This window comes from Callionymus lyra, chromosome 12 (genome assembly GCF_982586985.1).
Source record: "Callionymus lyra chromosome 12, fCalLyr1.hap1.1, whole genome shotgun sequence".
Lineage (NCBI taxonomy): Eukaryota > Metazoa > Chordata > Actinopteri > Syngnathiformes > Callionymidae > Callionymus > Callionymus lyra.
In genome coordinates this window covers 27,132,146-27,155,161 of record NC_141829.1, presented here as the reverse complement: position 1 = coordinate 27,155,161, position 23,016 = coordinate 27,132,146, and the positions used below count along the sequence as shown (strand labels likewise).

At 37.3% G+C, this 23,016-nt stretch overlaps 2 protein-coding genes across 2 annotated transcripts in view; one reads left to right on the top strand and one right to left on the bottom strand.

The window, feature by feature from the left end:
* pth2ra (parathyroid hormone 2 receptor a) overlaps window positions 1-838 on the top strand; it is a 44,235-nt gene extending 43,397 nt beyond the window's left edge. The window contains exon 13 of the mRNA XM_087803719.1: window positions 97-838. Within this exon, the coding sequence (XP_087659845.1) occupies window positions 97-459 (363 nt within the window). The 3' untranslated portion in view covers window positions 460-838. The remainder of the gene's footprint in view (window positions 1-96) is intronic.
* Window positions 839-8,300: 7,462 nt separating this feature from the next.
* The window catches only part of LOC148068832 (polycystin-1-like protein 2), a 34,356-nt gene continuing 19,640 nt past the window's right edge, over window positions 8,301-23,016 (bottom strand). The window contains exons 15-27 of the mRNA XM_087803457.1: window positions 18,029-18,251; window positions 17,624-17,855; window positions 17,482-17,566; window positions 17,281-17,409; window positions 14,905-15,090; window positions 12,035-12,365; window positions 11,831-11,964; window positions 11,445-11,572; window positions 10,441-10,601; window positions 10,161-10,371; window positions 9,499-9,600; window positions 9,291-9,422; window positions 8,301-8,715 (exon numbers count right to left, since the gene is read on the bottom strand). Coding sequence (XP_087659583.1) covers window positions 8,563-8,715; window positions 9,291-9,422; window positions 9,499-9,600; window positions 10,161-10,371; window positions 10,441-10,601; window positions 11,445-11,572; window positions 11,831-11,964; window positions 12,035-12,365; window positions 14,905-15,090; window positions 17,281-17,409; window positions 17,482-17,566; window positions 17,624-17,855; window positions 18,029-18,251 — 2,207 coding nt within the window. The 3' untranslated portion in view covers window positions 8,301-8,562. The remainder of the gene's footprint in view (window positions 8,716-9,290; window positions 9,423-9,498; window positions 9,601-10,160; window positions 10,372-10,440; window positions 10,602-11,444; window positions 11,573-11,830; window positions 11,965-12,034; window positions 12,366-14,904; window positions 15,091-17,280; window positions 17,410-17,481; window positions 17,567-17,623; window positions 17,856-18,028; window positions 18,252-23,016) is intronic.

Genomic DNA, 23,016 nt, shown 5'->3' with positions numbered 1-23,016 from the left:
ATGTTCAACACGTATGTTCGTGATATTATATCTTCTGGGTCAAAACCGTTGAACACAACACTAGCAACACCATTGAGACTCTTTCACTGCCCACAGGTCCAGTCAGAGATTAAGAAGACTTGGACTCGCTGGCACCAAACCTATGAGTGGGAAGGTCCTGTAATATGCAAATGTCACGGAAGCAGTTCTGTGGTTGTCACGCTCCACAACACCAGCAGCAGTCACTCCAACTTGCCAGGTGTTGGACCTTCCATCCGCTTCACCACCGGGGTTTTAAACCGTGCCTCACAGAGCAATGGTCCTCCTGTGATCAGCATGCATGCCACTCTGCCGGGATATGTGATCGCTAACTCTGAACCTTCATTGCTAGAGGAACCTGAGGAAAGCGGTCCAAAGCAAGTGGATGATATCTCCCTGAAGGAGAATCTTCCAGTTCTCAACAGGACTGAGGCTGTGTAGGGCGAGGAGGTAACAATGTAGTAGCAGGTTGGGGAGCATTGTGGAATTAATGTTTCTTTACTGGGGTCTATTTTTGACACAAGTCTTTAAATAAGCACTGAAAATACTGCTAATTTAAGACACTTAAAAAGTAATTAGTACACCCACACACAGTAAAACATTTGTTTTTTAATCTACATCAGAAAAATGCCCATTTAAGGTGGATTTAGGCCTCAACTTTCTGAATCATTCTAAAATATATTTAAAGTTAACAATTTAACTTGAAGTATTGTTTAAATTTGTTTAAAGTGCTCTTTCCTTCAGCATTAAATTAAAAAAAATCTGAAAAATCATGTTACTGTAGTATATTTCTAAATATTTGTTTTGTAACTACTTAGAAATCAACAGAGGTTCAAGGTTTGGAGACGGTCGATGCTGAACGTTTGATTGTTTGTTGTCATACTAGTCTGCTGTGCTATTGTTATAGTACACCATCCAGGTGCAACTGTGTTTGGAAACGTCATCTTGGCAACATTTTTTTCAAATGGTTTGTTGAATGAAAAAATAAGTATATTTGTACATTTAGAGGGTCATAAGGAATTCTTTGAAATGTTCATTGATTTTTTTTGCAAAAAAGGAACCAATGCTTAAAACAATAGATTACAATAATAAGATAACCACTTTTTGTAACTCGCATGAGTGCCAAAGCCTATTCATGTTTTTGTCAGACTTTAACGCTTTAAACAATGATGACAAATCAGATTTTGCATCAAAGACACATTTTAATTTTAATTACAATGAAAAGAGTTCTGTGAGACACACATATTTCACGTTGCTGTTACAGTATATCTCCATCCCAGTTCTTACAAGCTGTAAATTATTTTACTCCAAAGGTTCGATACAATAACACACTTGGATTATTTATACCCTGATGTGTCTTGACCTTTTAAAGTATATATTTTAACTGTGTATTGTTTTAGATTATTAAAGCACTTTGTGACCCTTGATATTTGATAAGCATACTTTAATTCAACATTTTTCCATCAGTATTAAATCAGAGAGGTTTTTAAGATGTAGTTTCGGACATTGAATCAAATAGAAAAAGAGAACATAACATCTGATACTGTGTGAATTCATTTCAGTGAAATGTTAATGTTAAGCATTCTGGCCTCCTTCTTTCTATAAAAAACATAAAAGGCATAAGTATGAATGCAGAGTTCCACGCATTATAGCATTATGTGTCTTCAATTTTCTGCTTTCCTCCTCTGCAGATGTGTGCTCTCGGTACCATGTGTTTAATTATAGTGTAAGGATAACAAGGCCAGTAGGGACACAAATTACAAGCTAATGGAAAAAAAGGCACTCACCAATAATGTCCAACTTCTATAACTTATTGTTGGGGTTTTGTTCCGATGAACCGACCCCTCCCCAGATTGATACGTGGTGGTGGTAAAAAAGGAACAGACACAGTAATGAGTTTAAGAGAAAATGCTTGTTTAGTGAAATATGCAAAAGACAGGGACAAACTTACATGATCATGCACGCTTAGCAAGCAGAGACTATCGCAGAGACGTCTTCAAGTGCCAAAACGCAGAGCTCTAATGAAATGGTGGATCTTTATATAGTATAGTATGAATATTCAGGTTAACACCTCTAGTCATTTGTGCCTGTATGATTGGCTGGTTATTCTTAACATTTTACTTCTAAGATGGCTGTCTCACGTGTTAGTTGTGAAAAGTTACTGCAGTTCGATCGTCTAGAGAGAATCTGTTTATCAGTTGAATTACGCAGATGTCTGTCCTTGGTCCAGAGACAAGCTGGCACCATCGAGAGATTGTTTTGTCTTTCTCAGTGTGACCTGAAGAATTTTTGTTGTTGCAGTGAATGGATTTTAATGCAAGGCAATGATTATTTAATAAATATTAAAGATTATCAGTTAATCAAGTGATTATTTGAAATGTGTGTTAAATCTATATCCTTACATGTACAACCTGAAAAATAACGTAGAAAATATTAGATCAAATAAAGCCATTATGTTTCATTAAGGATAAAGGCATATGCTAACTCTTACAGGGAATTTCAATGATTCAAGGAATTTAATAATTATTTATTACGTTTTTATTATTATTATTATTATTATTATTATTATTATGTTTTCCCCCTTTAAAGCTTTCAATTGTCAGTAAATTGTACCACAGAATCTGGGACTACTGCTATCAAGCTCAGGTCAGTAACTACGTGGACAGAAGTAATAATAGTTTATAAAGTTCACGTTCAAAGTTGACTCAGTCTATTCATACTTTAATAAGCAGAATGCCTTTTCTGTTTGAATTAAATGACTAGTCCTCAAAAAAAAGAAAAGAAAACAGCAAAAATAGCAAACACATTTAAACAACGTATAAGATAAAGGGCAATTAATGTTTTGAATTAGGGGGGTTTAATTTGTTCTTGGAGATATGTAGTACTAATCAGTATGTGTCTGTTTGTACTCTCTTTTAATTAAAATATTTGCATTAGAAAAAGTGCTCAAGGGAGAGAGTGAGAGAGAGTTAGAGAGCAAGAGAGAAACTAACCTTTCTGTAGCAGAAATCCAGTTTCAAAAGCGCAGGGATGGTAAACAGGAGGAATGATCTCAAAGTCCAAATATAACACCACCTGTTATATATTTTATTTTTAGCTTATGATTATTCGATATTCTTATGTTTTAATATTATTATAGAAATAAACATTCATCATGTACAAGGATGAGTAATCTATTGAGTTGATTTAAAGCAGTAAATCACAATCATGAACATGATCTAGATTTTGAACCTGCTAATTGTCAACTACTGTAACTAGATGTGATTTATAAAAATAAAGATATATAAAAATATATTTCTGTAGCGTAGGATGACTAGTCTGCAGCTTTCGTCAACCAGACCAGTCTGGAAACTGCAAGAGTTAGTTAACAGGGATTCTATTCACTTTATACTACCCAGTGTCAGAACATCTATCACTGTGACAGCTTTTCGAGACAGGAAGGCATTGACCTCATCCACCTCTTCTCCGATGGTTAATCCAGCATCTCTCTGATATGCAGCACTCCATCTCTCCTAGAAAAGAAGAGATTTTAGATTATTTACATGGTGGGATGTGCTGTAGGTTTACAAGTTTGTGTTCACTATGCTTACTTCACATTTGAAGTCATTGGCTTTGGCATGAAACACAGAGTGAAGGGTTTCATGTCAAGCAGGTTTGGAGTTCTGGGAAGTTTTTGCAGGTCACTTCCATGCAAAAAAACAACCTTTTGCAGGTTCATGGGATAGGCAGAGATCTCTCCCCTGTACACGTTGAGGGCACAAAGGAGCACTCCATTCCAATCTCTCCTCATCCAGCTTGCTTGCTGATCTATGGGAGGTCTCTCTGGCTGCAGACCAAAATTATGATGTTCAGATTATGATCACTTTTAAATATAAATATAAAGAAAACTTTCATTACATGTTTAATTTTGCTGTGGATGTAGTTCACGGCACCTGTGACGTCATCATCCTTTGCTACGAAGACACCGTCGAAAATGGGTTGTTCCTCTTCTGCTCCAGTTTGAAGAAGCCCGATCAGAAGGTCCTGGAGTTTCTATCACGTTGTCTATGTTTTCATTGTTCAAAGTTTGCTGGAGTTCTTGTAGAAACGCCTCTATTAAATCAGTAGTGAAGAAAGTTTGTAACATAAATGTGTCATAATAAGTTATCAAAATGCAGAAACTTGCAGATCAATCCTTTCTGAGACACACATATTTCACGTTGCTGTTACAGTATAGCTCCATCCCAGTTCTTACAAGTTGTAAATTATTTTACTCCAAAGGTTCCATACAATAACACACTCTGTCTGCTCTTGTTCTGCGAAATGTGGATTCTTGGCCTTACTTCTTCTAGCTGTAATAGAAACAAATTAATGTTATGCTTAGCAGGCTGCAAGGGAATGGATTTTAGTAATAACTGATAACTCCAGCAAGTATACTTGATCATGCATTCAGAGATAAGCTCTGCATGTTTCATTCATTCATTGTTTAATGGTGTTTCACATCTGGTTTACACCTTTATTTTGAAATTTAAAATACTTTTAATTATTATTTTATGTATTTTTATTTATTTAAAGAAAAAACAACCGATCAAATCTCTCATCGAAAAGGGTTAAAATAAAATCCCTCATAACATATGTTAAATATGTTATCTGTATTAATATGCAGAAGTGCCTGGAATAAATTAAATCAAAATCTTGAATATAATAAAATAAATTATCTACTATGACCTACCAGGAACAATACAGCAAACTTATTATTGGAATAATAAGAAATACGTGTGTGTGTTGCATTATAATTAAAAAAGCTATTCAGTGTTTTAGTGAACCATCTCTCGTGTTAAGGCACCACAGAAAGTTACATTACAGGTAATGAAACATTGTTTCTGAGGCGACTTAAAGCAATAATTATATCTTACTTCAATAGACGAGTGACTAGCACCTTAATTGTTCCTTCAAGTAACTGCAGAAGCGTGAGCACAAATGCTGTTATTCTGGGTTACTGAGTGTGACTTCAATATCCGCGGGTTTGGAGGAAGTTGCGTGTGGAATGCGGAAGTTAGAAGACGGCTGACGCTTTAAACTACAAAACTATACTCGGTCTATATCCAAGCACACATCTACAATTGAGAATGGATGTCGTTGTTCGAGATGTTCTACTGTGGTGCTTTTAAACAAACCACCACAATATCTGACTTTATTCCTGTGGTGTGACGGGACTATATTCTGTGCATGGGGGAGGGATTAATTAATGACGTGACGTGATACGAAATCAGCTATATTCACGTTTTGATCTGATTCTATGTCTGATGTGTGTAAAAAATAAAGCGTGAATACAGTTTAAATGCGCGGTCTTCTTTGTGACTGCCTTTAATGTAAGTTGTTGTATTAGAATGTCTTAAAAATCAAAGTTCCTTTTATTTTGAAAGAGTAGCTGTTTTGTGTTGAGCGCAGCTGTTATGTGAATATAAATGCATTGAGTTAAATAAATTTAATGTTTAACAAAGAACTGGATTATGACTTTTTCAATGTTTTTTTTAACACCCTAAACTTTTTTATTAGCGGGTGTGACGTCACCTCGCACGATCGAGTTTAGTGTTGACAAAAGTGTTGCTCATAATCGCAGCCAAATGAAAAGAAAACACAGTTGATTAAGGGGTTCATTGTGTTTTTATCTAAGCTATTTATTGGGGCTGATGAACCAGAATCCACTCACATTGCCGGTGTTGTTCCGGTGTCGTAATAGTACTTGGGAGTGAGACTGTGTTGTGTCCGTCCGTTCATCCGTCTGTTTGTCTTAATGAACTCTGCGCTGTCATAGGGAATATTCATGCAAAGTGATTCAGACACAGGAATTCAACTCTTTTAATTTGCATACCTTCACCAGTTACAAACAAATATAAGAAAAACAAAAGTAACAAATACAGGGTATAATAGTATTTTGTTCATCCAATTTTTCATAGATAATATATTATTTAATAGCTTATTTTTGTTGTTGTGCTTCATTAAATATTGGACCTGATAGGACCAGAGCTGCACAGCCTTCATTTATCTATGAATAAGTGAGTCATCCTTGTATTGTTTACAAAGATTTAATCTGTGGATTCATGGTTTATTATTTACATTGTTATAAACTTAGCTTTATGCTACCAGGGCAGCTCTAGTTCCCTGCCAAGAGTTTATGAAAACAACATCACACACCAGGCCACCACCCCGCCCACAACAGATAACCATAGGAAGACAGGCCAGAGGGACAGAAAGCCACCACAGCAGCAGCGGCGCACTCCACGCATGCCCCGCAATAACACAGCCAGTAGTTGGGCCGAGTAGCACCCCAGGAGCAGCACGGTCAATTCACTTCTTTTGAGTCCCGGATGATCTTGGTTGGTTTTACAAGACCTTTTTATTGTGTTTCAGTCTAGCGCCCGCCTGGTCGTGCGCCAGTTTTCTTGAAGGACTTCAGTGACTTATTATTGTTTAAGCGTTTGTAACCCTGGTATGGAAAAGCGCTCTCCAAATATAAATTACTAACTTACTTAATTCTTATCTTCCATTATTCAAATGGAATCTGTTCTTATTCTTGGGGACTTTAATCTTCATGTTGATGACATCACATCTTGCTCTGCTAAAGAACTTTTAACTTTAACTGAAGCCTTTAATTTTGAGCAGCATGTAAGTTAGTAAGTAATTTGTATTTATTTAGCGCTTTTCCAGACCAGGGTCACAAAGCGCTTAAACAATCTCACCAAAAAGGCCACATTTTAGACTTAGTTTTTACTCTTGGCCTGGACATTTCTAATGTATCGGTACATGATGTCCATCTGAGTGATCATTCTCTTGTCTTGTTTAACCTGGAACTTAAAATGTACTGCTGTCTCACCTTCAGTTAATACAAAACTCAGCGAAAATCCTGACCTGCTCTAGTTTCTTTCAGGATCAATTTTAACTTCAGAGCTATTCATGGTCAGGCTCCACCTTACATCACTGATCTGATCCAGCCTTACACCCCAGCTCAGGCTCTTAGGTTTGTGGACCATGGTTCCGCGCACACACTTCAGGACTAGAGGAGAGAAATCCTTCCAGGCTGTTGCACCTAAGCTTTGGAACGATCCTCCTCTCTCTCTGGGCTTGATGAAGTCTACTAACTCCTTCAAGAAACATCTTAAGACATTGTTATTTGTGCAGGCTTTTCCCTGATTTCCTGGGACTCCTGTGTTTTTCTTATGTGTCTTGGCCTTTTAAAGTATATATTTTAACTGTGTTTTGTTTTTTGATTGTTAAAGTGCTCTGGACCCTGGTCTCTTTACTTACTTACTTACTTAAATAACAAAGCACTATATGATCAAAAATGTGGATTTCCAGCAGTCAAATTCTTTAATTGACACGAACTGTGAGTATCTAACATAAGATCGCAGCTACTAAAACATCATCACTCGCCAGATTTGTCAGGGGCACACAGAACACTACGAAGTCTAAATTGTTTGCACGTATGCTGACTCAACATTAATTTAATTGACTTCTGATCGGCACCAGGTGTCATTGCCCCGGACATGAATATTTATCTTATTCTGCTTCAGTCGGTAGAGCTTGAGCACATGTATCTATGTTTAGCTTTTGCCAGCCTAATTTAAATTTGATTCAGTGTTACCTGCTCTGGCCCTAGGAATGTGTTTACTGAATCCACAAATTGAACATTTCAAAGTAAAGGGTCAGCAATATACAGCTGGTTCCTCGACGGAAAAAGATCATACTGACAGGCTCCTAATGAGTTTTTCGTTAGAAATTCACTTTCCTTTTAACTTGTTTACTTATTCTATTGGGGTCCAAGATAAAAGTGTGTGAGGAAGAAACTCTGGACGACCCTCACCACAAGATCTGAACAAAATGATCAGAGGAACCGTCTGAAATTCTGAAAAGTGCTTGGATCCAGAGTTTAAGGAAGGCAGATTTGTCTAATATGCGCTTGAGATTATTTAATAAAAAAAGGAGTTTGACCCTTGTGTCATCTCAGGCACAAGATGACCCAAAGGCCCGAAAACAAATGTATTTGTGGTGTCCTTTGTGTTTTCTCTGGGTCAAGGTGAACGACCTCCCTGGCTTCCAGATATATATGCAGTGGTGGAGGTTGCTCACCTGACCCAGAAATAACACATTTGTTTTTCGGCCTTTGGGTCGCCTTGACCCTGAGATAACAAAAGGGATATAGAACCTGTAATCATCTCATTTAAGCCAACTTTAAGTGAAGGAAAACTTACTAGTAAATGATATCTATAGTGTGCTTATTTGAGGGTAAAAATGGAGATGAATAGAGACAATATTTTACTGGTCACATGAATGATTTGATGAAATACAGTTTACTACAACCTAATGCTGCAAAACAGTTGATGATAAACTAGAACATTGCAGATATAGTTTCAATTTATTTGTTGCATATTTAAATCATCTTCATAGCAGATATTATTGATTACATGAACACATTAAATACACACATGGATACATTTAACTTTATCTTTAACAAAGGTGCAGAATCTTCTCTAAAATTGGTCACTTCAGGAAAAAAGTTCAGCTTTACTGAAGAATTGTTGGTTTGTCATGGTGACTCAAGTGGCTTCCACTATTTCCTTTGTTGTTCTGAATTTGGTTTGGTGAATTATATTTGATACCGACAAAACCACACATTTTTTTCAGCATAAGGTCAACGATCTCTTCTTCCTCTGAAGGCTGTAGGAAGAATAAGAGATTACTTTGTGGGAATATTTCTGATGGATTCATGACAGCACTGTTTCTCTCGTGATAACATTTCAGAATACAATACAATTTTCCCTGATTTTCTTGGACTCCCATGTTTGTTATGTGTCTTGGCCTTTTAAAGTATATATTTTAACTGTCTATTTTTTTTTTATTGTTAAAGCGTTTTGTGACCCTGGTCTAGAAAGGCGCTTTACAAATAACTTTAACTTAATTACTTACAAACTGAACTACCAGTTCCAGAAATTAAAATTAAATCAGTTTGCACCCATCTTTTAAAATATTCAATAAAAGATAGTGAATAAAGTAAATATTCAATAATAGTTTTGCCACAAGATATTTCAATAAAAGCCAAAAGTAGGTTTTTTGAAATGTAGGCACAAACATTGTACATGAGACATCTTGCATTAATGATTGTAGAGAGAATATGATTGTGTTTAATTTGACTGTGTTCAGTGCCTTTGTGAGTTACTTAATTTGATTGTATAAACGCAAAATTCAGACACCTTCTGTTACAATCAACAATAAATACTGTGATCTAACATTACCTGGTGATAAATCTGCTCCACACTGAAAGCCACAAGGATTACACTGATCAGTAGATTGAGCACTACAAAGGTCATAAACACAATGCAGGAGCCAAAAAGTACAGCACCGAGGAAAGGATTGTGCTCCAGAACCTGAGGAATAAAAAGACAGCACATCTGTATGGTAAGATCAGGGTGATGTCATGCTAGAGAGGTTATCTCTGGTTACCTCGTCATAGTTGAAGATGCCGATTTGCATGTTGATGATGGTCATAAGTGCCGTGATGAAGGTTTTATATGATGATATCTCCCATCCATAGATCATATTACTCTAGAACAATGTTCACATTGAGAATATGGAAAGAATATGTAAGTTTATACATGAATGAATGTGCAGCAACATATTTTGAAATGTAATAGAATAACTCGTGTAACATTTCTGCTGCTTTTCTTGGTGAGTGAAACCTAATGTTACTACTTAGGTGTGATGAAAAAGTCAGTTCAGAACTTCCTATTTCAACACTGTCTCTGAACATGTGCTGTGAAGTAATTTGATAGTCACCAGACATCCACAGACTCTCTTGGCTGGATAGTCCAACAAAGTTACTTAGTGAAGAACATTGTAAAACTAACTGAACAAACTGAAATTAGAGAGTTCTAATAGATTAATCACTGTTTAAAACTACACCAATCCTTACAGCAAATATGACAAAGTGATAATATTGTCTAAGTGATACATTATATTGCTTTAGAATAATACTTTTTTAAATGGTTTTCAAACAGAAATAGTTACTGTTCTTAAGAGGGGAGTAACAGGCTAGAAAATGCTTGAATAGAATGTGGTGTATTCTACTTTTTGGTTAATGTGTATGATAAAAAGGTTGTACTTACAGCCATGGAATATGCAATTATCATGATTAAAATCACCAAGCCAAACCCACAGAGTTCTGGCCAGGCTCGTTGCAGTGTGGCTGTGAGCATGTTCATTTTTGGATTGAGTCGCAGCAAATGCCAAAGTTTGACAGAGGCCAGCAGAACAATGAAAGCAATCAGATACTGTAGTGTGGAGTCGGTTATTGCTGTATTGTGAAAACTTGCAAATCTAAAAAGAAGTGATAATTAATATAAAACATTTATAATTTGAGAAAATATTGGTTTGTATTCATCTTACTGATTCTTGTTTTCCTGGTAAAATGCCAACTCCTGATTTCCCAGCACAGTCCTCAGGATAAAAACAGCCATAGCACACCAGCTCAGGAGGATGATGGCTAAATCCAAGAGGTTCCATTTGGTCCTGAAGTAGGCTCCACGGTGCTGTTTCATTAACTTGCACTGTCAAGGATAGACAATTCATATGACATAACAACCTGCTTCTTGGGAGCTAGAAAGTAATCCACCATTCATAACAGATAATCCAGTCACATGAAATGTGCTAGAATCTTGTAAAATGGTAGAAGGGGAGTGTCAGAAGTGTTCGAGGCCTAACATTACAAATAAATATTCCCACAATATGGGTGTAATTTATTTGTTATTTGTTTGTTTGGGCGGATAACAATTCTCCTTACAAATAGATTGAGTGCTTTTGCTGCTTAAAAACATTCTCCAAGCACAGCTGTTCTTCCCTCATTTTCAAGCATATTCTATACTGATCAGAAACCGCAACAAAATGCCTCTTAGATGTGTTAACCTGCACCATTACAACATTAACAAAACCAAAAATACAATGTTTAGATTTTCTAAAAATGAAGAATACGGTACATGATGAAGTTCAACTGACTCACATGACTTCACACTACTAGATATGACATCTGAGTAATGTAACAACGATTATAAAAAAATTCACTACAATACTACCTATTTAAAAATAACTTTAATTAATAAAGCTCAGTTCAACTACTACACAAGTTCACTCTGTTGTATTAGAAACATCTATTCTTCTTAGTCACTTCCTGAGTGTGTTAAGTAGTTCAACAACAACAACTTACCCAGGATCAAGGTATGTTAACAACAGTTATTAACAACATTCATATTCAAAACCATATAACTACAATTAAGAAAATATATGAATTTGTCACCAAGCTAAATATCTTTAACACTCAATATGTAGTTACACAACTGCTATTGTGTGCTTTAGTAGTCAAGTGGATAATAGACTTGCTCTGGCTGAAGTCTTACCTGCTGGAACATGAAGAACAGGATAAACAGCATGTATGTTATCTCAGCTGCCATCATAAAGATGTAAAACCCATCAGTGGAATGGTAGAGACGAACCGTCTGAATCCCACTTTGGAACTCAAAGGCTCCTGTAACATCATATTTTGTTATGAATATAGCGCCAGCATTGATTAAACCTAGCCCCAAGTACAACTAAGTAGCATAACTAAAGCTAACCTAATCCCACATGTGTATTTTTTTCACACATATCAGTTAAGACAAATACAGTTCTGTATCTAGGAACATTGCTTACCTAGGGGCCACAATTCCAGGCCTAGCCTCAAGTGCCAGACTAATAATAATAATGAAGCCTTCTATTGTCAATATCTGGGGGACCAACAACTCACCGACTGATGCTGTCTCCAGCAAGAGGGCGACGATACAGAAGAGGTTTACATTTGCATTGTAGACTGTAAATTCAACAAAGATGGCTCTTGTGTATGAATCAAGCCATTTGCTTCTGAAGAGATCTGTGATGGTCCTGGAGATACCATTTGAGACATTATGTTTCATTAGGTCAACCAAAAAAAGATGCATTGAGGTTAACTTACATCATAGAGCTTTGTAAATCAGGCCCAAGCTCAGCTGCAAACCCACCACCTCTATAAAGAAGATTCTTTCCTCTGATGGAGTAGGAACGAAGCTGGTTCTGAGTCCAGTATTTCCATGAGTCAGAAGGGCGGATAGTGATATTACCAGGACTAAAATATTTCCAACCCGGCTCATAGCTTCCTGTGTCTTCTGTCTCCCATGAATACGGAGCATGACAGCTCGGCACAGTGTGGGATATTGTCTGGGCGGTCTCACAAGAATTTGTCTTCACCCTCACCTGACGAAGGCGAGCATTACCCAAAAGTATGGAATTTCCATCTGTGATAAACCCTAGAAGGATAAAAGAAAAGTGTAACAAAGCTGGACAGATAGAAAGCAAATTATGCCTTTGCATACTCTGCATTAAAAATATATTTATTCAGATATTAATCACCCTGACAGAACAGATGCTTTCACAAATTATGTTGATGTATGTTTATTTGATTTAAAGGATTTATTTATAAACAAATGGATACAATTTAAAAATAATTACATTTTAGGTTTTTTGGGGGAAAAACGAATCTAGTACTCTTTAATTAAAGTTATATTGCATATTTCTCAAGTATGGAGGTAGATTTGTTTTTTTTATTATTCAATCAAAACAAAAGTTCCTTCAATCAAAAAAAATGTTTTAACAAAAATATTTTCAAACTGTTTCCTATGATTGAAGTTGTCTTTTTGTTGCAGGGCCACATTATGGGTAGTAGTTTTTGTCTTAATACTTCAATCACAAAACAAGTTGCTTCAACCAATTGAAGTCTTTTTTTTTTTTATCAAAGTAACTTTCTTTTGATTGGAGTGAAAAAAGTTTTGAAGTCGTTTTTTTCAATTACAGTGTAAATACTTGTGACATATGTGGGCCTTTGTGTGCTTCTGCATTGGTCAGACACGTGCCTCTTTCAGAAGCAGGTCATCGTCGAGGTAGAAGTTGTTGCTCAATAAGTTGATATAAGATATTAAATTGATTGTTTTCTTGTTAAGGTTTGCATTTGATAGTGTTGGTTATTTAACGTCGTCATTTCATCAAAATGGCTGTGCTAACAGCTAGCTGAAAACATTATGCACAACAAATACATACTTTATTTCAATGAAGTACAGCGGCTTCATTTTTCCCAGTACCATGTTATGTTATAATAAGTAAAGTCATTAGTGGTAAAACGAAAGTCGACAACTTTTGGCCTGCATGAGTCAATCTTATTGACTCGTGAGTTTTGGTGCATCTTGATACAGTGCTCTGTATGCATGACACATTACTCTCTGTGCTATTGAGAAGTGATGTTGATATAGATACAGTAATTGCTGCACTTTTTGCAGCAGACAGACGAGACAACTTAATTTCAGTTACTTAAAGGGCTCCTAATGTGAAAACCCAACTCTCCTGACTTATTCACATGTTGTAAATGTTGAAGTCGTCCTCTTCAACATGCAGGAGGTCAATTAAGTTATTACAAATGAGATTACGGTTTAAATCATATATTCTGATGTCACACTGGTGAAATGTCCTCCTGTAGAAACCCTTAATAAGTTAAGTACCTACATGTTAATTGTGAAACAAAATAAATATTTATGTAAACATGGTGAGAGTCACTTCTGCCTTTAGGTGTTTTTGTAATGTGTACATTAAGCAGCAAACCTTAATTAAGTTTCCGGGGTGAGTTTGAAATTTACGTGAGTCCTTGAATGCAACTTGTGTTTTTGTGACCAATCAGAGCAGAGTGGCCGTGGTTGCTTGGACGAGATTTCTTCTCAGCCAAAACACTGCATTTTAATTGGGTTGGGCTTAAGCAAATTTTCTAATATAAATATCTTTATTAAATGAAAGTTTTATGCAAAAAGAAACATAGTAATGAGTATAATAGAGTTCCTAGAACAATTTAAGAGACACTTAAATCAGCACATTAGGTGCCATTTAAGGCTTTAGTTAGTTAGCTACATGAGAAAAAACACAACAAAATATAAAAAAGAACGTCTGGCAAAGTGTACACTATATTTGGGATTAATTGCTTGCTTCTGAAAGAGGTGTTGGTGTAGCCACGCCCATGTGTCTGACCAATGGGAAAGCATATGAACAAAGAAACTTTGATCAAAAAAAAGACTTTCGATTAAAGCAACTTATTTTGTGATTAAATAATTAAGACACAAACTTCCTACCCATAATATGGCCCTGCAACAAAACGACAACTTCAATCAAAGAAAACAGTTTGAACATTTTTTTAGTAACTTTTCTTTTATTATATCTTTTTTTTTTGATTGAAGGAACTTTTTTTTAATACTAAAGAAACAAATGTACCCCTATTCAGACGGAACAGCAGTGCATAGAACACAGCAGGCTTTGTTATGTGTTGAGCTTTAATGGCCAGTACAGACACTGAAAAGATAAGTGCGTGGCTGTATGGATTAGTCTAAACTCGACAGATTTTTAAGGCAAAATTTTAACGCTCCATTAGGAAGCTTTGGCTTCGGCGGGGTTGGTACTGCAACATGACAATTATCTCTAACTTTGTTCCAATTTTTTTTTTTTAAAAGGGTTATTCTGTCATTGCCATTACAATCCCCAGGTAATGGAGATTTGAGGTATGACCTGAAGCCTGCTGTCCATGCTGGTAGGGGATTGGTTGGACAAAATGTCTGTTTTTTGTAAGTTATAAAATGCGTAAGACAGAAGAAAATACCTGTTTCTGTGAATAAATATACCTGACCAATGAGCTGTTTGTTTTTTTAATATGGCTATGTTTCGTGGTGAATAATTAATAACTCTTCATTGACGAAGTATTTTGCATTACACATTACAAAAAATGAATGGCAACCAAAGATAATTATCATGTTTTACCTGGATAGGCTCCAAAGAGGTTTTTAAGAAGAGAAGTGTTGGCCCAGGTAAACACATCTTCAACACTCATGCTGTTTGATATCCCTCTGCTGAAGCTCTGTTGAATGTGTTGGTTCAGGAAGAATGTGTTCTGGTCTCGCTGGCCGTATGCAACCAGGAGCAAAATCCACATGAAGAAAAGATAAACTGCAATATGGATTATTAAAACTTACTTAGATATCATGATAAAAGATCAAGTCGAAAACTCATCCACAAGCAACATATCAATGTTTCTAGACATATTACATGCTTCTTGAATATGTTCAGCTTTGCTATATAGGATGAGAAATTGATATTGCCGTGCCTGTTAAATGTTTTTGGAGTAATGGGAGAAACACAAGCAAGCACAGAGACATACATGCTTCTAACAGAATGACATTGTCTCTAGCTTGATTCAAACCCACAACCCTCTTGTTGGACAGGAATGCTCAAAAGGAGAAAAACAATCTAGGGGTTCATAGTTGATGGGAGACCAAACTCACTACCGCGTAACTTTTGGAGCAACATCTTTTTGTGTCAACTTAACTTTTCCTTCTCTGATGGGGTTAGGTAGGGATGGCTTTGTCACAGAAAAAGTGTGACGATCGCAGGGGTACCTGAACTAAAAATGTATATAATCACGTAACAAATAACCGTCTCTGTGTTTTTAACAGAAAAAAGTCAGGAATGAAACACTATTCATTGAATCAATGATAATCAAATAACCCTCTCTTTGTTCTTCACAGAGAAATGGTCCATGGAACAATAACTTTATGTGCAATTTTAAGACTTAAAATTTTAATATTTTTTAAACCAGGCCTTCTTCGGGAACTCAAAAAATGTGGGAAGTTGTCGAATATAACAACAAAAAACAGTCTTGATTTTTGTTAAGCTCTTAAAAAGAAAAATCTACCCCCTAAAATGGGTGGTCCTATAGTTGTGTCACACACTGTATATGGGAAAAAATCTAAATACTGGTATTGTTTAGGGGGCCGGGCTACTTATGGAGGCGGGTTGTAGTTTGGAGACAACTGATCTACTGATCTCCGCACTTTCGAAGCTAAACCGCTAGCTAGCCCATCTCAGCATGTGCAAAGCCACATAGCTTAGCAGTTAGCTCTCCTCCAGCAATTCCCGAGCAGCCGGGAAACCAGGGCCAGTGGGTGACTGTTCCTGGGAGAAATAGTTCCATACCAAAGCCCACAGAGCACCATCAACTTAGTATTTCAAATAGATTTTCCCCATTCAGCGAGACACCTGTTGAGGAACCAGCTGTTTATTGGCCACTCGAAATGTTATATTAGTGAAGCTAGTGAAGGTTGTCTGCATTTCTGAAACACAGAAACAGTTGGATAACAATTCATGACTTAATTTAACTTCTACATAAAATGTATCTTATGCCTACTTTTACCTTCATAAAATTAAAAAAATTAGTCATTTCCTTGGGACGCCGCTGAGAAGCTCATCTATGCTTTTGTTACCTCCAGACTGGACTATTGTAACCCTCTTCTGTCAGGATGTTCTAAAAAGTCTCTCAGAACTCTTCAGCTCATTCAGAACTCTGCAGCTCGTGTCTGGACTAAGACTAAGAGGCGCGAGCATATTTCCCCTGTGCTGTCTTCTTTACATCGGCTTCCAGTAGAATTTAGAATAACATTTACTTAATTTAACCTATAAACCTTTACATGGGCTAGCACCAACATACATCAAAGATCTAATCACAATTTATCAACCTTCTAGGGCATTATGATCCATAAACTCAGATCTATTAGTAATACCACAAATCTCTAAATATAGATTTTGAGCCAGGGCCTTCAGTTTTCAAGCCCCTCTGCCAACTACCGGCTTCAGTCAGGAGGGCAGACACCCTCTCTTTGTTTTAAGAGTAATCTTAAAAATTTACTTTTTTGATAAAGCCTATAGTTTAGATTGATTTGGGCCCCTTTTTCTTCTTAGCGGATATACGCTTAGATTGTTGGAGGACTTTTAGACACCAAGCTCTCTCTCTGTGTCTTTCTTGCATTTTTTTTATCACCTGTGCAGTTTAAACCCCTTTTCTTCTCCATCTCTACAGGAGCTGCACCTTCAGAGCTGCTGCTGGTTCCATGATCTCCTCCACGACTGTCACAGCCCCCATGTCGACAGACCCAGTATCACGAATATGTGATTGATAGTCAAACATAACAGTATATATATTTTCACCTGCATTTTTTGTAGAACTTTACAAATAAATGTTCTTACTAACTTTCCCGAGGCTCTGAAACTAACTAGAAAACTAAAACACACCACTTGTATTTTGTCTTTTGCATTTCGTCATCATACTGTCACACAGAGATTGTTTCGAAAAATGTCACTTACCTAATATCTCAGTCATGAGGGCATATGCTTTTCGTTCCTTCAGTTTATTCCTCTTCATTACTTCGATGTCAACAGGAAGAGGCGGGGCATAAAGATAAGCATTCCTTTTGACTTCTTCTGTGTGTTTACCTTTGATTTAGATATTTTTACAAAGGTAAATGAGTAAACAAACTGAAGCATTCAAAAAAATCTCCTGTTTACCGGCTTGCACGAATACCAAAGCATCCATATCGTCGTCCTCAATTCTCTTAATAACAAGGGCAAAGAAAACAGCCAAACAAAGCACCTGTAGACACAGAGTCTATATATTAAATATGTATATAAGTTGTTTAATTAGTGTTACCTTTAGTGGCTGAATGACAAGGATACTTTGGAAAAAGGATATCATCATGGACATCAACCAACTGATGGAACGATCCTTCCCAAACTTGAGTCCATACAGCATGGTGAAATATCCAGCTACTACGCTGGTGGAGATCACTAGAAACCAGCCGACAAATACGAACCACCAAGGCAGTCCGCCATGACAGCAGGGTGTCTTTTTCAGAGACCTGTCATCATCTTCACTGTTTTTACTGGAATTTAAAGTTGCAAATGGAAGAGTTTCTTTGTTTGGGATGATTTCAAAACAATTTAACAAATTCCAGAAATTGTTTCGCATTAGTCACAATTGTTAGCTTGGTTTGCACTAGATAACACATTCAAGCAAACTAAAAGATGTTAAAAATGACTCAAATACAATCCATACCTTTGCTGGTGAACTTCGTTGTTTGATGTGTGGAGCTCATCTTCCAGCAAAGCCTGAATTCTCTGGACTTTGTTCTGAATCTGGCTGAAGCTGTGAGAGGACCCAGCAGGTCCCAGCAGACTCAGACGTTTTTCAATCTTACGCAGCTGCTGATATAAATAATGACTTCTTTTTATCCTCATCTTACTTCCTTCCGCTTTTGAACCAGGATGAACGCTTCCATCTGAAAAACAGTGACATCATCCACGTTTTTCTTTCCTCTTACTGATCAAACCATTACAGTCATGTTTGACAAGCACAACAAGAATAAAAGGAACTGTGCACAATGATCTGTTTCAGCTTGAATGTTCTATGCCCACAAAGGGTTGTGGAAATGGGTTTGTACATTCTCAAAATCATTCTTAGTTGGCAGGTGATAATATTCATGTCCATTCTAGCTGTGCACAGTACAACCCAAAAGAGTATTGCCATGTTCAGGTATCTACTAAAATACATCACATGAAAGCACAAAAACACATTAGTAAAATGATGCTTTCAGGAATCCAGTCTTGATTCGAACAGCCCTAAACGTGTAAGTAAAAGAACCAATAACATGTAGAAATCTCATAGATTCAGCTATGAATTCAGCTAACAATATATCGAACTGCTGCCTTTGTGTTTTGAGTACCACTGGACCCATTTAATGATGTTAAAGGGTGTTATTTTAAAAAAAATGCAGAAGCAGTCAACAAAATAACAACACACTGAGGCTAGCAAGCTAGAAAGTGTGAGAAGAAGAACATGTAGCAAGTTTTGTTTTGCCCTGCCAAGAAAAAGCTAATTGCGATATGGGTAAAAAAGATTACTATTTTCGCCAAATCGTTTACTCCTGTTGCACATTCTTTGATTATGGAGTAATGATTATGTATCAGTCTATGATTAACATGTGCGCTGAAGTTCATGGTTGGTAAGGCACTGACTCCTTTAGTGTGAGTTTTAGTATATGAACCCAAAAAAATGGCTTATTCAATTGGCTACTGGTTATTTCATATCTCAACAGCATTCTTCACACAGTCATGCACACACACACACACACGCATGGTCTTTAGTAAAATGATTGAAAGGTGATTTATATTATTTTATTAGACTGATGTCCACACCACCATGCCGCTTATAGCATAAAACTGTCATCTTTGACAATATCCCATGACTAAGAAAATGTGATTTATTTAATAATTTCTAAAAAAGGCTACATTGAATTGTTGTAATATTTTGTTTGATTTTAGTCTACATCCTCTAGATCTACGGCAGTAATTTAGTGTGTAGATGTATAGCAACATAAACCTGTCATCTTTGACATTGACATAAGAGTCATGGCTGAAATATTACGTTTTAATAATCAATTTATTTAAAATTCTTTATTCAACATCTTTAACCACCATGTTTAATGATCTGAGACATTTCAATTGGCTGATAATCTAAATCTAAATTAGTTTTAAACAATCACTGGACATAGAAAAAAATGTATGAAAAATAACAAAATATAAAAAGGATTAGCAAATGTGGATTTAAACAATATAGGAGTGAAAAATCACAGTTTTGTGTCCCTGAAACTTTGAATTTTCACTGCGGTTGTATTTACGATGAGCAAAACTAAACTATGACCCTTACAAACATTAAACTTTAATGGTAAAGACATCAGCCAGACTGTGAAAAACCAAGAAAATCGTATCTTTCATATATCATCACCTGTTTTATGTTTTCTTTCAAAATTTGATAATTGTGATTTAATGGAGTTGAAACCAAATTATATGTAACATAGAGTTCCAATGTAAATCTTAGCGATTCCAATTTAGCGATTTGGCCATAATACAAATTAATTAAATGTATCCTCTTATTCAAGTTATATTTGTAACCAGAAATATTAGCTTTTCAAGGTGTTTTATGAAATGTGGAATGCATTACATTTCATTATTAATGTAAAGAAGGTGATCGGCATATTGCATACCTTATGAATTTTGTTATTCCATAATATTATAATAATTGATGGCTCGGTCTCCTGTATTTGAAAGCAGTCTGATAGCAAACAGTTGGTCTTACCTGCTGAGTCACTGCAATGCGAGGTGCGACCCACATCTGCCGCAATCCATTGTTAGTTTTGGTGTTATTCTAAGGTAAGGTAAGGTAAGGTAAAACTTTATTGAAATTGTTTTTTACCAATAGCCAGCAATTTTTCATAAACAATAAAAAATAATACATAAAAAATAAAATAAGAAGAAGAACATAAAGAGGAAGAACAAGATGACACAATCTAAGTCTAAAGACAAAGACAAAGAACATAGGTCAAGGAAAGAAAAACAACAAAGAAAAAGGATATAAAGACTAACATGGAACAGAACATCCAGATACTTTCACTGCACTCCTGCCCCCGAACTCAGAATTGTACAATTTAATAGCCCGAGGGATGAATGAGTCCCTGAGTCTTTTTGTTTTGCACCTGGGTAGGAGCATTCGTGCACTCATTCTGCTTCTCTGCTCACTGATGACAGTGTTCAGAGGATGACTGTCATCATCCATGATGGACAGTAGTTTGTTCAGTGATCTCCTCTCAGCAACTGTCACCAGTGAGTCCAGCTTCATTCCAACCACAGAGCCAGCCCTCCTGATCAACCTGTCTAACCTGTTGACACTCCTCTTGGACACATTTCCACCCCAACACACCACAGCATAGAACATGACACCGGCCACCACAGACTGGTAGAACATGCAGAGGAGCTTCTTGCAGATGTTAAATGATCGAAGCCTCCTCAGAAAGTACAGTCTACTCTGAACCTTCTTATATACATGGTCTGTGTTGCAGGACCAGTCCAGTTTACTGTCCATCCACACACCGAGGTACCTATAGTTGTCCACTATCTCCACCTCGTCGCCTCTGATGGACACTTGACGTGGCTTTGTCCTGGACCTCCCGAAGTCCAAGACCAGCTCCTTGGTCTTTGAGGTGTTGAGCTGCAAGTGGTTCCTCTCACTCCAGTCCACAAAGTCACGTATCAGACTCCTGTACTCGTCTTCGCTGTTGTCCCTGATGCATCCAACAATGGCAGTGTCGTCAGCATACTTCTGGACGAGACTCAGCTCTGAGTTGTAGCAGAAGTCCGAAGTGTAGATGGTGAAGAGGAGAGGGGCCAGTACTGTCCCCTGAGGTGCTCCTGTACTACACACCACAGTGTCAGACTAGATGTCCTTCAGCCTGACATACTGTGGTCGATCAGTAAGATAGTCCGTAATCCAGGAGACCAGACCAGGGTCCACATGCATCTTAGTCAGTTTGTCCTGCAGCAGAGTGGGTTGGATAGTGTTGAAGGCACTAGAAAAGTCCAGGAACAGGATTCTCACTGAACCGCTTCCTTTATCCAAGTGGGAGTAGGTCCGATGCAGGAGGTGAAGGATGGCATCTTCCACACCAACTGCTTGCTGGTAGGCAAACTGCAGGGGGTCTTGCGCGTGCTGGACTTGTAAGTAAGTAAGTAAGTAAGTCATATTTATTTATATAGCGCTTTTCGAGACCAGGGTCACAAAGCGCTTTAACAATCAAAACAATACTCAAAACAGTACATACGTCAAAGATCAAGACAACACCGAGAACAACACAGGAGTTCGAGAAATTCAAGGAAAAGCCTGAACAAATAGAAACGTCTTAAGATGTTTCTTAAAGGAGTCAGTAGACTCCATCAAGCGCAAAGAGAGAGGAAGATTGTTCCAAAGCTTAGGAGCAACAGCCTGAAAAGATTTCTCTCCTCTGGTCCTGAGCCGTGTGCGTGGAACCATAAGTAGATTCTGATCCACAGACCTCAGAGACCGAGCTGGGGTGTAAGGCTGGATCAGATCAGTGATGTAAGGAGGAGCCTGACCATGAATAGCTCTGAAAGTAAGAACCAGAATTTTAAAGTTGATCCTGAAAGAAACTGGAAGCCAGTGAAGAGTTTTAAGGATCGGAGAAATGTGAGTTCTCCTACTTGAGCGGGTCAGAATTCTCGCTGCAGAGTTCTGAATCAACTGCAGACGAGACAGCTCCTTCTTGTTAAGACATGAAAACAAACTGTTACAATAGTCCAGACGAGAAGAAACAAACGCATGGATTACAAGCTCCAGATCATGTTGTGACAACATTTTCCTAAGTTTAGAGACTTTTCTCAGTTGAAGGAAACAGTTTCTGGTCAGTTTTCTGCAGTGTTGAACAAGAGACATGTCTTTATCAAATACAACACCCAGGTTTCTCAGGCTCAGTTTGACAGACTGACCTAAGTCACCCAAGTACTGACTCAACCCTGGAATCTTATCATCAGGAGCAATCACCAGAGTTTCAGTTTTGTCCACATTAAGCTGTAAAGTGTTTTCACTCAGCCATTGTTTGATTTCTAGCAAACAATTGACTAAGCTGTTCAGCCTTTGGGGCTCAGTTGGGTCAAAAGAGCAGTAGAGCTGGATGTCATCAGCAAAAATGTGATAAGAAACATCTGGAAATCTCTGAATGATTTTACCAAGGGGAATCAAGTACAGCAAAAACAATAAAGGACCCAGAACAGAACCTTGAGGGACTCCACACAACAGATCTGCCGATTCAGACCTCATTTGATTGGCAGATACACTAAAACTGCGCCCAGAAAGGTAAGATGAGAACCATTCTAACACAGACCCAGACAGTCCCAGTTCATCCCTTAGTCTTCTCAGCAGGATCTGGTGATCAACTGTGTCAAAGGCTGACGACAGATCCAAGAGAACCAGAACAGTGAATTTACCAGAGTCAGCCGACATCATGATGTCACTGGACACTTTCAATAAAGCTGTCTCCGTAGAGTGATGTTTACGGAAGCCAGACTGAAACTTCTCATGGATGTCGCTCTGATCCAGGAACAAAGACAGCTGCTCGGACACCACCTTCTCCAAGATCTTGGACAAGAAAGGGAGCTTAGAAATAGGCCTGAAATTACTGAGGTCAGTTGGGTCTA